The 17,387-nt window shown below is 47.0% G+C and overlaps 1 protein-coding gene across 1 annotated transcript in view; it reads left to right on the top strand.

The window, feature by feature from the left end:
- Pigl (phosphatidylinositol glycan anchor biosynthesis class L) overlaps positions 1-16,547 on the top strand; it is a 64,392-nt gene extending 47,845 nt beyond the window's left edge. The window contains exons 3-7 of the mRNA XM_038324758.2: positions 4,029-4,119; positions 7,921-7,988; positions 13,351-13,382; positions 15,209-15,342; positions 15,954-16,547. Coding sequence (XP_038180686.1) covers positions 4,029-4,119; positions 7,921-7,988; positions 13,351-13,382; positions 15,209-15,342; positions 15,954-16,052 — 424 coding nt within the window. The 3' untranslated portion in view covers positions 16,053-16,547. The remainder of the gene's footprint in view (positions 1-4,028; positions 4,120-7,920; positions 7,989-13,350; positions 13,383-15,208; positions 15,343-15,953) is intronic.
- The last annotated feature ends 840 nt before the right edge of the window (positions 16,548-17,387 follow it).

Here is a 17,387-nt window from a genome sequence, read left to right as displayed (position 1 = left end):
CTTCCTGGACTCTGCCTTAGGCATCTCTTCCTTTGGCTGACTTTAACCTAACTGTTTCTCAATATGCATGAAACAATTGTCAGCACGTAGTGTATGTATTTCTAGTGCAGTATTGATGGTTTAGGAAATTTTCTGAACTTGCAGCTGGCAAAGCAGGGCTCAGTGGTAAAGGTACTTGCTGCTAACCCTGATGACTTGAGACCCAGGGGCCCACATGGTGGAAGGAAAGATTAAATTCCTGAAAGCTCTCCTCCCTCCCTCTCTCTCTCTCTCTCTCTCTCTCTCTCTCTCTCTCTCTCTCTCTCTCTCACACACACACGCACACGCACACGCACACGCACACGCACAACACACACACACACACATCTCCCATGGTGTATATGTGTGCACCCCTAGTAAGTTAAGAAATTTACTTTTTTTGTTTTTTTTTTAAGTATTTTTTTAAGTATACAGTAGTTTGCCTGTCTGCAGGCCAGAAGAGGGAACCAGACCTCATTACAGACGGTTGTGAGCCACCATGTGGTTGCTAGTAATTGAACTCAGGACCTTTGGAAGAGCAAGCAGTGCTCTTAACCTCTGAGTCATCTCTCCAGCCCCTTTTTTGGTTTTTTGAGACAGGGTTTCTCTGTAGCTTTGGAGCCTGTCCTGGAACTAGCTCTTGTAGACCAGGCTGGCCTCAAACTCACAGAGATCCGCCCGCCTCTGCCTCCCAAGTGCTGGGATTAAAGGTGTGCGTCACCACTACCCAGTGGGAAGGGTTTCTAATGAGCTCCCTTTAGCCCAGTGTTGTTCTGGACCCAAAAGATAACCTCAGGATAAACAAAATATCAACACATTAGAAACCCAAACCCAGCATGTTCTTGATCATCTTGGAGAGAGGCCAGCATCGGGTAAGGCATGTGCACCAATTCTGTCTGGAGCAAGCACCCAGGTGCTGTTCGCTCACACATGAACTCACAGCCCGTCAAGTTTCATCCAGAAATGAAGATTGCCATCACATTATTACTCCTGCGTTCTGTTAAAGTCGATTTCTAGTGATTTTCCTTAACCGGACATAATCTCAAAGAATACATTCTGAAATCAGACACCTAGAGGGCAAACATTAAAAACATTTTCTTGGGTTTCAAGTTTCCCCACACCTTCTAGACTTGCATAGCAGGGCCCAGCTTTATCTCTAAGAAGCATGCTGTATTTTCTGACTTTGTGTCTTTGAGAAGGAAGACTTATTAGCCAGGGACAGTCATAATTTCAGCTTACCAAATTATCGTCTAGTTACCGGATTTGAAAACACGATGCCATAGAACATCCTTCCGAACAGCAAATGCCATGCCGCTTCCCCAGCAGCTGCCAGCCGCAAGCATGTGTCAGCACCAGCCACCTGTAAGATCGGTGTGTGTGCTGCAAGGCTATGGAAAGATGCATCTCAACGGGAAGGGTGACTGTAATGGGTGGAAAAGGTGATGCTGCCTGGCTTGGTGGTGCCCATCTAGAACCCCAGCACTAGGGGGAGAGGTGGGGAGTGAAGGCAGGAGAACTGGGGGTTTGAGGCTGAAAGACCTGGATAAATCCAGATGCCCCTAGCAGGAAAAAATAGAGCCAAAAACCTAAGTAGGGAGAGAGAATCAGAAATCTAGGATTAGCTGGTTCAGTTTCAGGAACTAGCTGAAGATAAAGTTAGATTGTAATCTTGAGTATAATCTTGAGAAACAGGGAGTTGCCCCCTCGTGATCATCACTGGTATTTTTGGAATTTTCTGTGACACCCTCTCTCACCCCCCTTTCGGATTACTGGGCTGTGGTTTCTTCCTATAAAAACCCCTTCTCCCAGTCACGCAGGGTCGAACTCTTCCCCTGCATGGGTAATGACTGTCGGCCCCAGTGCACTGGTTCCCGTCTTGTCGATTAAACTTCGTGTGATTGCAGCAAGGATGGTCTCTCGTGAGTTACTGGGGGGGGGGGGGTCGTGTTATCCCAAGACTTGAGTGAGAGTCTCCCCACACTGGGGGGTCTTTCAAGGCCAGCTTGGGCTAGCTACATAGAGAGACCTTGTTTTTTTTTTTTTTTAATGCAATGCCCATAGTCCACTGGTGACATCTACAAAAGCCTCAAGAATGACAGAGAAATCAGGATGACAAAATAATAATAATAAAAATAATAATCTAATTTCTTCTTGGAGGAAAAAGAAACAAGTCGATTTTTATGTGTATCCTCCAATTTTTGTTCACACCTGAAATTTTCCCCACTGGCCTAATAGCATTAAAAGTTGTCCATTAATCTTCCCTTGGGCCAATAATAAAATGGTCTCATATGGTGCAACAGGAGCCAGAAGCAAGGACTGAGGGGTGGGGATAGTGTGTAGTTATACTGCCCATGTATGTTAAAAACTGAATATCCCATCATCCTCTTATATGTATAGTTGAGTTCTCAGATTTGTAAGTTTTTATACATCCTTTTATTGAATAAACATTTAATTAAATGGGAAAAAATATCTCAACAGATCATCAGGAATCTCAGGAACTTGACCGGGTCCTGAAGGAGGAAACAGGATCTCAGTGACCCAGTTCTGATCACCCAGGGTTTTTTTTGTTTTTTTTTTGTTTGTTTGTTTGTTTGTTTTGTTTTGTTTTTCGAGACAGGGTTTCTCTGTGGCTTTGGAGCCTGTCCCGGAACTAGCTCTTGTAGACCAGGCTGGCCTCGAACTCACAAAGATCCGTCTGCCTCTGCCTCCAGAGTGCTGGGATTAAAGGCATGCGCCACCACCGCCCGGCTCACCCAGTTTTCTAAAACTTGTGGTCTCTAGCCAATGGGATGACAGCGGGGAAAGACACTTGTCCCCCAAGCCTAATGGTCCAGGCTCAATCCCAGAACTCACATAAAGATGGAAGGAGAGACATGACTCCTGAAGATCATCCTCTGAGCTTCAGAACCGTGCTGTGGCATGGACCTCCAGGGAACAAGGCTATATTTTGTACCCATGTTTCTTCCTTCACTAAACCCAGCCTCTGCTCACTGGGCTGTCTGCCACGCTCACTGCAGGGACATCCCAAATGAGCTGTCGGAACTAGGCTCTCTCTAGAAGGCTGGAATGTGGGGTAGAGGTTGCCAATGAGTCAAAGGAAATAATGACATTACTCAGTGACGAGACTCCTGTCATTTTCCTGCTGGAAACCCTTCTGACTCTTGGCCCAGAATTTTAAGGTCAGTCATTGACCCTCACCACAGGAAGGTCGTGGAGGCAGCCTGCCTGGCTGGGAGCAAAGAGAACTGTGTGTGCTGTGTCTGATGGGCGTGGATTTCTGGCAGCTTTGTGTTTGTAAACCTTATTTAACTGAAATCTGAGCAGTGAAGGGTGGGAGCTCCCATTGCTGATATAATTCCTCACAAAACTGAGCACACACCCACTGGGTCTCGAGATTATTCCTGCCCAGCGGTGGCGGCGGCAGTGGTGGCGGTGGCGGTGTGATGGTGGTGGTGGTGTGGTGGTGGTGGTGGTGGTGGTGGTGTGGTGGCAGTGTGGTGGTGGTGATGGTGGTGGTGTGGTGGTGGTGTGGTGGTGGTGGTGGTGTGGTGGTGGTGTGGTGGTGGTGTGGTGGTGGTGTGGTGATGGTAGTGGTGGTGGTGTGGTGGTGGTGGTGTGGTGGTGGTGGTGTGGTGGTGGTGTGGTGGTGGTGGTGGTGGTGGTGTGGTGGTGGTGTGGTGGTGGTGTGGTGGTGGCGGCGGTGGCGGCAGCGCATGCCTTTAATCCCAGAACTCAGGAAACAGACAAATCTCTAAATTCGAGGCCAACCTGGTCTACACAAAGAGTTCCAGGACAGTCATGGCTACACACAGAAACCTTGTCTCAAAAATGTCAAGCCAGTCTCTTTCTGGAATGGAGTAGGGGGGAGGGAAGTAGATGAGGGGGAGGAAAAGGAGGAGAGGAGGGAGGGGAAACTGTAATCGGTGTATAAAATAAATGAAAATAAAGTTATTTAAATTTAAAAAAGGATGAAGGTTAGTCCCACCCTCAAGTGCTCTTCTCTCTTTCAGCGAGTTTCCAGATGACCCAGGAGTGCAGTGGGACACAGAGAGTGTGGCCAACACCCTCCTCCAACACATAGAGGTCAATGACATCAACCTGGTAAGGCAATGCCACACTGGGCAAAGCCCAGGGCCCCATCCTTTCACACGAACTAGCTTCTGCTACTCGTCTGTGGCTGCCTCCCACTCCCAGCCCTGCTCCAAGCCCACTCCAAAGAGCAGTCTGCTAAACCCACTGAGGAGCAGACATGCCGTCCAATTACCTTTGATCTTGATCTTATACATGATCAAGTGAGCAAGTTCTCAGCCCTCAGGCTGAGAGCATTTTCTAATCACGTCCTGCACCCCCACCTTTCTCTTGCCTCCTGAGAATTGAGAACCTCAGGAGCCCGTAAGAGACTTTCAGTGACCCAGAACGTCTCCTACCAAGTGGTTTCACAGCTACAGGATGATTCTCACTTTGAAGATAAGTGTTATGAATGTTAAAATTCTTAATGATCCAGATGGCTTCCAGAGACATATGGGGCAATGGGGGGTGGGGGAGCCTAGGGATCTCACCCAGAGTTTTGGGCATGATAGGCCCTAGATCTGTCAAACTACATCCCCAGTTCTGTGGCTGTGAGGTTTAAGCCTCTATTTCTTTTGTTTGCTTGTTTGAAACAGGTTCTCACAGGCTAGCCTTGAAACTCACATAGCTCAATCTGCTTTTGCCTCTGATTTTTGCTAGGATTAAAGGCGTGCAACATCATGCCTAGCTAACCTTCAATTCTTTAAAAAAAAAATAAGGCTAAGTTCATATTCACTTTATAAGGAAAATCACCATTTTAGAGCAGCAACAGAGATTCACATTCTTCACATTCGCGTAGGGTTAGCAGGTTAGGGTTCTGTAATCGTCATTTCTGGCCCAAAACACATAGAAATCCTCCTGCTTCCGCCTCCCAAGTGCCAGGATTAAAGGTGTGCACACCACACCTGGCCGAAGCAGTCCACTTTAAAGTTGCCAAGGTTTACTTTCCAAATCCCCAAATAGTGATTATTCATAGGTTAATGGCAAAGCTTTGCTATTCAGAGCACTTCTCATTTGACTGAGTTTTGTTAGAAGGTAGAGCCTGCTGGTTAAGAAGCTTATTGGGCTTTCAGTCAATGACTGAAGTTCATTGAGTGAATTAACACATTAGTCTTTTTTAAGGACTTTTTTCTTTTTGTCATATGTATATATGAACCTATATGAGTATATGTGCACCATGTATCTACAGGAACCCATAGAGGCCAGAAAAGGGTGTTGGGTCCCCTGGAACTAGAGTTACGGGAGTTGCCTGGGTCTCCTGTGAGAGCAAGCAGTAAGCACTGTTGGCCAATGAGCCATCTTTTTACCTCTGTACCCTGCTTTCTTATGGTAGTGGCTCTCCAGGGACTACCCCCAATCCTGGTCCTCATCATTGTGTGTCAGAAGTGTGTGCCGTTACCACTCCCTCCCTTTGTAAGGGAAATTCACCATTCCAAACTTAGAAGTCATGGCCTTTCTTGATCTGCCCGGTATGTCCTGAGCACAGGAGAACAGGATTTGTCTTCATTTAGAGGCTGAGTTACTCTGAGCAGAGTGCAGGATTAAGGCATGAGCAACATGGCCCATTTCTTTCTTCTTCCTCCATCTTTAAAGAGATCATGTCACTTTCTGCTTCTTGTCACATGGCCTTTACCTCTGACCCTCATGTGCTCCCTTGTAATGTCCACCATGATTGCATTGAGCTCACCAACCCATCCAGAATAACCTCTCCATCTTGAAATTCTTAATCAAATTGGCAAAATCCCTTTGCTACATGAAGTAAATAACTCAGATTCCAGAAAAACAGGACATGAGTAAGCCTATAAAGCAACCATACTCCACAGCCTCATGGAAGGGCCCAATATTATTACCATCCTAGGGATGACTTTTTTTTTTTTTTTTTTTTTTTTTTTTTGATTTTCGAGACAGGGTTTCTCTGTAGCTTTGGAGCCTGTCCTGGAATTAGCTTGTAGATCAGGCAGGCCTTGAACTCACAGAGATCCACCTGCCTCTGGCTCCCAAGTGCTGGGATTAAAGGCATGCACCACCACCGCCGGGCTCATCCTAGGAATGACCTTTAATGGCTCCTAAGCTTCACACTGATGGGTTGAATGTCTTGGTGACAGTCTCAGGATCTGCTGCTGGTTAGGAAGAAACATAAATATGTTCTTTTAGTAATAAAACCCAGTTCTCATGCCTGGCCCTAGAAAAATTCCTGAACAGAGTGCCCGCCGCCAGGGGCACTGATTATGATTTGAGACAGTGAATGAGAGGGGGACTATAGCCAGAAAGCTTCTGAGTTTCAGGGCTGGGGTTTCTAGCCAAGTGGCTGAGTGCTTGCCTAATTATACACACGTTCCCTGGGTTTGAATCCCAGCAATGCAATAACCAAGAAAGAAGGAAAAACTGCTTCTTAGTTTTAACAAAGGGGAACATTTATCCTGGCCTTAAAGTCCTTCTCCTTGTCATCGTGAGACCGCGTAGGACATGCCCTGAATTGGCACTGACACTCCATGGTGCTCTCATGGTAGCCAGGGCCATTCCTGTGTAAAGAGAAAGACCAAGCCTGGTGTATTGGTACAGGTCTGTAATCCTGTCACCTGGGAGGTAGAGACAAGGAAACCAGGAATTTAAGGCTAGCCTCAGCTACATAGAGAGTTCGAGGCAAGGCTGGGGTACATGAGACATCTCAAAAAAAATCATAATCACAAAATAAATGGAGCAAGAGTGAATCTTTCGCCAGACTACCCAATTCAGTTCTAACCCCTACATGTGTATGAGGACACTTTCCGTCCTTGGGGACAGCCCTTCTCGTTCCATCACTCTCTAACCAACCATCCCTAGTCTTTTCCTGAATCCTCGTTTTCTTATGCTGCTTCTGTGATCCACACTGAAGATATCTGTACAAACAGAACAAGAGGCAGCCTGAGCTAGACTTCTTTGAGCTTGACTCCAGGTCACTGTACTTGTGGGGTGGCACGAGGAAAGGACACCCAGTGAACCAGGCTACATCCACCTATGCAACAGCCAGCTAAGGAAGTGAACGTGCTAGCAAGTGGCCAGGCAAAGAAACAAACATCTGTTGAGACAAGTTCTCATGTATCCCTGGCTGGCCTGTAGATCAAGGATAACCCTACACTTCTGACCCTCATGCCTCTCCCTCCCAGGATCTGGGATTACACACAGCACCACATCAAGCTTATACAGTGCTTAGGAACAAACTCTGGGTTTCACGTGTGCAAGTTCCACCAGCTAAGCCACATCCCCAGCCCTCAGCAAAGGTCTCGAGCCTTGGTCACCTCAGTCTATAACGACTTGCTTTGCAAGCATGAGAATTCAAGTTTGATCTCTAGAGCCCATGTTGGAAACCAACAAACAAAAGCCAGGCATGATGCTGTGTGTTTATGATCCCAGCATCGGGGAAATAGGGGCAGGCAGATCCCTGGTACTCCCAGGCCTGCCAGGCTAGCCTGGGCAGTAAACTCCAGGTAGGTGAGGGACCCTTATCTCAAAAACAAGGCAGGGATCTCCGGGGGAATGACACCTGCAGTTCCTCTCTGGTCTCCAAGAGCACATTCTTGCACACACCTTGCACACACACACAAGTTTCTATCATGAGGCGACTCCCACTCTGCTCTTTCTATGACCAGCAACGAGAGTGAAGCACACACTGACCGTCACCACACACAGGTCCATCTGCTCAGGGGCAACCCCGGCTGCTCAGAATTTGAAAAGTTTCAGGCTCTGCTCTTTCCTTCCCCAAAGGAATGGTGAAGGCCGCTTTGAAGCTGAGGCAGTGGAGAAGCCATTCCGCAGCTCTGAGTGAGCCCTTCCTCCCCGGGTCTGTCCCTACAGGTGGTGACTTTTGATGCAGAAGGAGTCAGTGGTCACAGCAATCATGTGGCTTTGTACAAAGCTGTGAGGTATGCTTCTCTGGGTGATGGGAGTGGGAAGGGGTCTCCCTATGTGCTCCAGGGTCCCAGCCACTAAAACACCTTCCTGCCTGTCGTCCGAGCCCCGGGAAACTTTCTCTTTTGTCACCGTGCAGTCAGCGCTGCCCCAGTGCTCACCACCTACCCACCTCACCACATCTTTTTTTTAAAAACATGTATGGGTGTTCTGCCTTCATGTGTGTCTGTGTACCAGTGTACCACGTGCATGCAGTGCCCACAGAGGCCAGAAGATGGCGTCAGATCCCCACAGAATAGAGTTATGGGTGGTTGTGGGCCTTCGCGTGGGTGCTGGGAATTGAACCTGGGTCCCCTAACCCGTGTTCTAAGCCACTAAGCCACCTCTCCAGCCCCACATCCTCTTTATGAGAACTCCCACAAGTCTTTGTAGGGGTGGGAATGACTGTCTCCTAGGTTTTTTATTTTTCAGGGTTTTTTTTTTTTTTTTTTTTTTTTTTTTTTTTTTTTTTTTTTTTTTTTTTTGGTTTTTCGAGACAGGGTTTCTCTGCAGCTTTTTTAGAGCCTGTCCTGGAACTAGCTCTTGTAGACCAGGCTGGCCTCGAACTCACAGAGATCTGCCTGCCTCTGCCTCTCGAGTGCTGGGATTAAAGGCGTGCGCCACCACCGCCCGGCTTTCAGGGTTTTTTTTAAGATTTATTTATTTATTACGTACACAGTGTTCAGCCATGTATACCTGCAGGCCAGAAGAGGGCACCAGATCTCATTACAGATGGTTGTGAGCCACCATGTGGTTGCTGGGAATTGAACTCAGGACCTTTGGAAGAACAGTCAATGCTCTTAACCTCTGAGCCAGGGTTTTTTTTTCAGATTTTTTTTTTTATTTTTCAGTCTTTATTTATTGAGTGTAGTAGACATACTGTGGTTTTTTGTTTTGTTTTGTTTTGTTTTTGTTTTTTCGAGACAGGGTTTCCCTGTAGTTTCTAGAGCCTGTCCTGGAACTAGCTCTTGTAGACCAGGCTAGCCTCGAACTCAGAGATCCTCCTGCCTCTGCCTCCCGAGTGCTGGGATTAAAGGCGTGTGCCACCACCGCCTGGCGACATACTGTGTTTTTAAAAGTTTTTATTGGCCAAACCAGGAGGTGGTGGGTGGCACACGCCTTTAATCCGAGCACTAGGAGACAGAGGCAGGGGGATATCTGTGAGTTTGAGGCCAGCCTGATTTAAAATGGTGTCACCCAGGGCTACACAAAGAAACTCTGTCATGAAAAATCAAGACAAATAAAGAAAGTTTTTATTGGCCTATATTAAATATACAGGATAGTGGGTTTTTCTTTTTTCTTTCTTTTTTTAGAGATTTATTTATTAAGCATACAATGTACTGCTAGCAAAGAAGGCACCAGGTCTCATTATATTACAGATGGTTGTGAGCCACCATGTGGTTGCTGGGAATCGAACTCGGGACCTCTGGAAGAGCAGCTAGTGCCCTTACCCTCTGAGCCATCTCTCCAGCCCCTAGTGGGTTTTTCTATCCTTAGACACGAATATGATGTGTTTTGATCATATTCATTCTCCATTGCTCTCTCTTCCCCTTCCCTAGGGTAAGAGACTGACTGTCCTTCCTTTCTGTGCGTGTGTGTGTGGCATGCGTGCGTGTGTGTGTGGCGTGTGTGTGTGTGTGTGACATGTGTGCACAAGTGTATGTGCAGCAGTCATTAACTACCTACAGGCCCTTAGGGATGGATGAAGGGTTTTTTATATTTTTGTTTGTTGTTCGGTTGGTTTTGTTTTTGAGACAGGGTCTTGCTATCTCATCCTGGCTGGTCTAGACAAGTCCTATCTCATCTAGAACTCACTATGTAGACCAGGTTGGGCTCAAACTTACAGTAAGCCTCAGGCCTCTGCCTCTTGATGCTGGGATTACAGGTGTGTACCTGTCCACTTTAACAGTTGAATTCTATTTTATCCCCTGGATACTCCAAATGGGGTAACTGACTCTATTTCCATCTTTACTGTGGCCACAGAAACTTGACAGGCCAAATCCTCAGCCTCGGAAGGAATGAAGGAGAATTCAGGAGTGAGGCTATGGCCAGCACCCAGTTTAACCATTTTCACCCACCCCTCGCTGATGTTCTCTTAGGTTTCTCTTAAGCTGTTCCCAGGCTTTGGGAAAACAATGACATACCTGCATAATATGACATCCCAATTGTTGCCTGTTAGCCTAGCATTCAGGAGACTGGCAGGAAGGTCTAGAGTGTCTGCCTGTTAGCATGCCTGTTAGCCTGGCATTTGGAAGACTGGCAGGGAGGTCTCTGTGTCTGCCTGTTAGCCTAGCATTCAGGAGACTGGCAGAAAGGTCTCTGTGTCTGCCTGTTAGCATGCCTGTTAGCCTGGCATTCGGGAGACTGGCAGGATGGTCTCTGCATCAGGCATTTTAGGCCACAAGCAAGACTATCTCATCTTATCAGTGAAACCAAAATGGAGCCTCAAAAATGGTGCATGACTTAGGGTCAAACAAACAGACTGTGTTCCCTCTCCTCCAGAGAATACTTCTGCAGAGTGCAGGTTCTGTCCTAGCTGCCGAGGAAAGAAAGGGACACTGGAAAGTCTTACTTTCCCTTCTTCTAAACATGTTTACCATTCTCAGACTGAAGCTGTCAACGTTATGAAGCTGGAGATGACCTCACTGGTCACCTCCCCACAACCCTCTCATTTGACAGGCAGTAAATATGTTTGCCAATCACAAGACTCAACATTAGCAGAGACAAGCCTCTCACTCGGGAATCCCAGTTCTCTCTTCCATTAGGTGCCTCCATTGGCTGCTTCCATTAGGTTCACGTGAAGGCAAACCCAGCTTGATGGCTCCCCAGCCTCGTCTTTAATTGTATGCAACTTTGGAAGGTGCTAGAAATTAGTACTCTCATATCTTCTTCCCAGTTAACCCTGATTCTTTGACTGTGGGATGATGACACCACACTTCTCTCCCCTCTTGTAAAAACCATTCATTTCCTGGACCAGCCGAGGCCACAGATACAGCTATGTGTTAATAGTTGCATTAGGTTCATTCATAGTTAAAAAAGTCACACCACAGGTTTCAGTAGACGATGCAATCTTTTGGGTGAAGATACACAAAAAAGTGTGTATTCCAGGAGTGGACATTTAGCCAAACTTGTTCTTCTAAAGACTGGAATGCTGGAAAGCAAGCCATTGGCAGGTAGAAACAGGGGCTCCACTTCATTCCAGGTCCACACAGAGCCTTATAAATTTGTGCCCAAGTATGCACCAGGAAAATGGTCAGCTTAAGCTTGCTATAAACAAACCAAGAGCACCTCAGCAGACAGCGGGCAAGGCACTTGAGGGGACTTGGTTAGTTCCATCCCTGCTTGTGATGCTTGTTTTTTGTCAGCTTGACACAGCTAGGGTCATCTGGGAAGAGGAAATGTCAATTAAGAAAAGGCCTCCATCAAAATGGCCTGAAGGAAAGCCTGTGGGGCATTTTCTTAATTGATGATTGATGTAGAGGGGCCCAGCCTACTGTGGGCGGTATCCCCCATGGCAGGTGGTCCTGGGTGTACAAGAAAGCTGGCCCAGCAAGCCAAAGATAGCAAGCCAGTAAGAAGCTCTTCTCCATGGCCTCTGCTTCAGTTCCTGCCTCCAGGTTCCTGTTTGAATTCTTGACCTGACTTTCCTGTGATAAACAGTGATCTGGGGGTTTTAAGATGAAAACCCCCAGAGTCGCTTTTAGTCATGGTATTTATCACAGCAACAGGGAGCCAACAAGGACACTAGTCAACACTGAGGGGGCCCTGGGAGGACGTCATTCAGGGCAGGGTACAGCTTTCTGCCAACAGGCTGCCTACGACTGGTATTTCTTCAGACGCTGGAGTGTCATGGGCTCTCAGAGTTCATGAGTCCTCTCTGTACTCATGTGAGCCTGCACTTCAGAGAAAACAGTGCATGGCACGCTGACCAGCTACTGAAAGTTTTCTCCACATCCTCCTCCTGTCTGCTGAGTCCATCAGACCCACCTTCATCCTCGCCTGTGCCCTTGTGTGGCATTTGACCCTGTCACTTGTCAAAATGCTGCTTTGACTTGCTGACACTGTTTCTACCCCGGTCTCCCTTGTCATCTCCCAGTCTCTTCCTGTCTTTCTTCCTACCCAAGGCCCCTCTGTGTCCCTGTGCCCAGGGCTCTCTTCCCAGTCATGCTCAGTAAGGTTCTTCAAGGGTCACAAGGGCTGTGAGTGTGATTACGTGGTGTGGGCCTCCAGTTCTCACTTCTGGACCAGTGCATCTACCTCAAAGTCACACTGGCTCTGCCCAGAGTGCAGGACAAGATGTCTCTCAGGATCCCAGAAACCTCTTTCAGCTTTTCTTATTCTTAGGGTTCCCATGCATTTACCAACTAACTCTATCTTGACTCCTTCACTTTGACCCCTGCCCCTGAGCCCCTATTTGTGTGTGTGTGTGTGTGTGTGTGTGTGTGTCTGTGTTGTCTAGGTCTACCCACTTCTTCTGTGTCCCGTGTCCCCCGTCCTCTGATAACAAAGCCAGGAAGCAATCCAGCAATTACTGGTATTGAATTTACCATGCCCCTCCTTAGAGTAGTAAGCTCAGAAAAGTTTTCATTGTCAGACAGTGGGAGTGAGGGGGGTCAAAAGAAGAAAGAAAATATGAAACATAATTAACATGTTCAAACATTCTTTCATTAGACTCACGATATATGTGTATGTGTGTGTGTGTGTGTGTGTGTGTTGTTGTTGTTGTTTTGGTTTTTCAAGACAGGATTTTTATCTGTGATAGCTCTGGCTGTCCTGAAACTCACTCTGTAGACCAGCCTGGCTTTGAACTCACAGAGATATGCCTGTCTCTGCCTCCCAAGTATATAATTTCTTTTTTGTTTTGTATTTACTTTTTGTTTTTTCAAGACAACATTTCTCTGCATAGCCCTGACTGTCCTGGAACTCACTATGTAGACCAGGCTGGTCTTGAACTCAGAGATCTATCTGCCTCTGCCTCCTGAGTGCTGGGATTAAAGGTGTTTACCACCAAGGCCGGCTAACTCAAAGTGTTTAAGGATAGTTACCCATTTACTCTAATGGGTAACACTTGGCCAGACTGTTCTGTAAGCTGTACACCAGCTTCTGGATCAAGCTGAATGGGGATGAAATGCCCACTCTGCTCCCCTCAGCAATAGCCAGAGGTATAGTAGAATCCTGTATATTTAGATGCTGGTTCATGCAGTAGAAACCATGGGGAGGCTGTGCATTTGGTTGGGCCTGGGCCGCACAGGCCTTGCTCTGAAGGTCCCTCCTGTTAACACAGAAGAGTTAAGTTGACTCCTTCCCTCTCTAATGTTTGTCCTCTCCATCCTCCAGGGCCCTGCACTCTGAAGGGAAGCTGCCTACAGGTAAGGAAGGCCTGGTTTTATTGCAAATAGACAATGGTTACTATCCCTTTAAGAAATTTACCAGGAGCCGGGCGGCGGTGGCGCACGCCTTTAATCCCAGCACTCGGAAGGCAGAGGCAGGCGGATCTTTGTGAGTTCGAGACCAGCCTGGTCTACAAGAGCTAGTTCCAGGACAGGCTCCAAAGCTACAGAGAAACCCTGTCTCGAAAAACCAAAAAAAAAAAAAAAAAAGAAAGAAATTTACCAGGGAAATTTGCAAATATTGTCATCCCTCTATATCTGTGGGTTTCTATGTACCCATAAATTTCACAGCTTGGGATCAAAATTATTCAGGGGATGCTGGAGACGTGGCTGCCCAGTTAAGAGCACTCACAAAAGGCCTGGGTTCAGTTCCCTTCACCCATATCAGGCGGATTACAACAACCTATAACTCCAGTTCCAGGGACATCAGACACCCTGTGCACAAATGTGGTGCACATAAAGTCAGGCAAGCATGAGCACGTGCACACGCGCACACACACACAAATGTTTAAATGCAGGGGGGAAGGGCACCTGTACAGAACATGCAGATTCTTTCTTCATCATTGGTCCCTAGACAATGCAATGTAGCAACTATTTCCATGGCATTTGCCTTATTTTAGGGATTATAGGTAACCTAGAGATGATTTAACATATACAAGAGAATGTGGGTAGGTTCTGTGTAAGTCCTCCATCATTTTATATGAGAGACTTGAGCATCCATAACTGTAGTGTTTGTGAGGGTCCTAGAACAGCATTGCTGTGCACTGAAGGACACCTAGACACAGAGCAGCTGTGTTGGAAGGTGGGCCACTCACCCTTCACCAGTCAGGTCTGTGTGGGGTTCAGACTGTTTCCACTGCCAAGCACCCTATCTAGTTTCCTCCCAGGGAAGGTAGCTCTTTTCCACTGCCGACATTCCATCAGTCTGTCCAAACTCACCTCCCATCACCCACTCAATTAAGGGTTATAAAGGTGACTCACAAGTTTCCTATAGATCGATGAGCTTGAAATAGTGCACTTTCTAACCCCTCCCCGTGAAACCTAGGACCCCACTGGGCAGTCACTGCCTGGGAGGCATAGGACCACACTGGCCATCCGCTGCCTGATGTCCTACGCTACTTCTCTGAGCAAGTTCTGGCCTGTCCTGCCTTACAAGGGTGACATGAGATCAACAGTGAAACCTAAGTGATGTGTGCAGTCCTCACAGGCTGTGGGCTTCTGTCCACCATGTAAGATGGGCAGGCCCTACACTATCAACACTGCTTTAGCAGCTAGGAAGCTAAAATCCAGAGCAGTTAAGGGAATCTATGCATCAGGTTTTTTTTTGTTTGTTTGTTTGTTCCTTTGTTTGTTTTTCCACAGATAGGGTCTCATTCTGAAGCCCAGGCTAACCTCAAATTCATTATGGAACCCAGGCTTGCCTCTGACTCATGGGAGTCCACCTGTCTCTGCCATCCAAGAGCTGGGGTGACAGGTAGAAGCCACCACACCCAGCGCCTTGTGTTGGAGCAAAGCTGAAATGAGTCTTCAGCCTCCTGACTCAGACATTCCTGTCTCCGTCATCCTCCCTCCACCCTCTGGCAGCCCCTTCCTCTCACAGTTAGTTACACAAACAGTGGGCGGGAGCTCTGTGGCCCTGTCACTCTTCCCGTACTGGAGAATACTGGTCAAAGTGCCACCAGGCACCCAGGAGCTGGAGAGCAACTGCTCGGCCTGCCTTGAGCCACCTGGAGAGGGAGGGTGCTCAGGGAAATGCCCGGCTGAGAGCAGCAGTGTGATCCCCTCTGCCATCGCTCCTTGCCCAGGGTGTTCGGTACTCACTCTGCAGTCTGTGAGTGTGCTCCGGAAGTATCTCTACCTCCTGGATCTGCCCTGGTCTCTCCTCTCATCCCAGGATGCCCTCTTCGTGCTCACCAGCGGAGAAGTGGCACAGGCCAAGGTAAGGAGTGTACTTCCTGGATACTGCCCTGTGAGCCCAGCCTCAGGTCCCTGGGCTCCGCAAAGCCCTGCTCCCTGGCAAAGCCCCCTCCAGGGGGACAAGGCCAGCCCTGCTTGCTAGACGATTTCAGCTACACCTGACAGGCATGTATTTTCAATGACTTGGGCCTTTTTTCTGATTATAAAGACTTTAAATAAATAAATGGCAACACGCTCGTTTTAGGAAACTCAGAAATACATAATAGCATCAGTAAAATAAATAAGTGGCTGGAGAGATGGCTCAGTGGTTTAGAACACTTGGTGCTCTTGTATCAAGTTCAGTTCCTTGCACCCACCTTGAGCACCCCATAACCATCTGAAACTCTAGTTCCAGGGTGTCTTCACCCTCTTCTGGCCTCCATGGGTACTATACATAAGGGATACATATACATGTGCACCCATACATATAAAATAATCTTTTTTTAAAAAAAAAAAAAAAGCCAGCAGCGGGGCAGGTGACTCTGAGAATCATTAGAGCTGGGAGTGGGAGACTGTGGGTCGGTGTGCCCTGATCTAGTGAGAAGGGAAGGTCTGAAAATAAGAGCCAGAGCCAGTGTCCTCTGATTCTTCCAGAAAGCCATGTCCTGCCACCAGAGTCAGCTCGTCTGGTTCCGCCGCCTCTATGTCCTCTTCTCCAGATACATGAGAATCAACTCACTGCAGTTCCTCTGAAGCCAGAAGAGTTTTCAGATCTTCAAAACCAGAAAGAGGGAGGAAGAGACCAAGAAGTCCCTGGGCCTGGCTTTGGACTGTTTTATCTCCTTAGCCCGGGGAGATCCCAGCAAAGCAGCCTCTGAGAACAAACCCTATGAACAAGAGTCACACAGACGCTGCTTCCTTCTTAGGGGAAAAAAAAAAAAAAAAAACAAGACCCAAAACTGCACCAACGCAATACTCACCTTTTTATTTATTTTATTTTTTTATAATATACACACAGCACAAGCTATGAAAAATATTTTCAAATCTCAGAGATTAAAAAGATGCATAGAGCCAAATGATGGCACATGCCTTTAATCACAGCACTCAGGAGACAGAGATAGGCTAAGCTCTACGAGTTCGAGGCCAGCTTAGTCTACAAACCAAGTTCCAGGACAGCCAGAGCTACACAGAGAAACCCTGTCTTGAAAAAAAAAATGCATAGAATTACAATGCTTCCAGGTAGTGACATCTGAGAATTATTTTGTTCATATTTATTTTGCTATCTATTGTAAATTAAGAGGTTGGGATGGTAACTCGGGTGGTAGAGTGCTTGCCTAGGTTTGGCATAAACTGTGTGCCAACATTTGGGCTGTGGAGGCAGAAGTATCAGAAATTCAGGGTCATCCTCAGATACACAGCAAGTTTGAAACCAACCCAGGTTAAAGAAGACTCTTCAAAAATAAATAATACGTAAAAATCTAGGAAGGAACTTTTTTTTTTTTTTTTTTTTTTTTGGTTTTTCGAGACAGGGTTTCTCTGCAGCTTTTTTAGAGCCTGTCCTGGAACTAGCTCTTGTAGACCAGGCTGGCCTCGAACTCACAGAGATCCGCCTGCCTCTGCCTTCCGAGTGCTGGGATTAAAGGCGTGCGCCACCACCGCCCGGCTAGGAAGGGACTTTTTAAAAAAATATATTTATTTATTATGTATACAATATTCTGTCTGTGTGTATGCATGCAGGCCAGAAGAGGGCACCAGACCCCATTACAGATGGTTGTGAGCCACCATGTGGTTGCTGGGAATTGAACTCAGGACCTTTGGAAGAGCAGGCAATGCTCTTAACCTCTGAGCCATCTCTCCAGCCCAGGAAGGAACTCTTTTGTTTGGTTTTGTTTTGTTTGTTTTCCAAGACAAGGTTTTTCTGTATGGCCTTAACTGTCCTGGAACTGCTCTGTAGGCTAACCTGACGTGGAACTCAGAGACACTTCACATAGACATACATGCAGGCAAAATAACAATGAACACAAAATAAATATTTTTTAAAAATAAATATTTTTTTTTGAGACAGGGTTTCTCTGTATATCAGCCCTA

The sequence above is a fragment of the Arvicola amphibius genome, chromosome 4 (genome assembly GCF_903992535.2).
Source record: "Arvicola amphibius chromosome 4, mArvAmp1.2, whole genome shotgun sequence".
NCBI lineage: Eukaryota > Metazoa > Chordata > Mammalia > Rodentia > Cricetidae > Arvicola > Arvicola amphibius.
The sequence above is the reverse complement of the archived record's forward strand: the minus strand, read 5'-3'. Positions and strand labels throughout refer to the sequence as shown.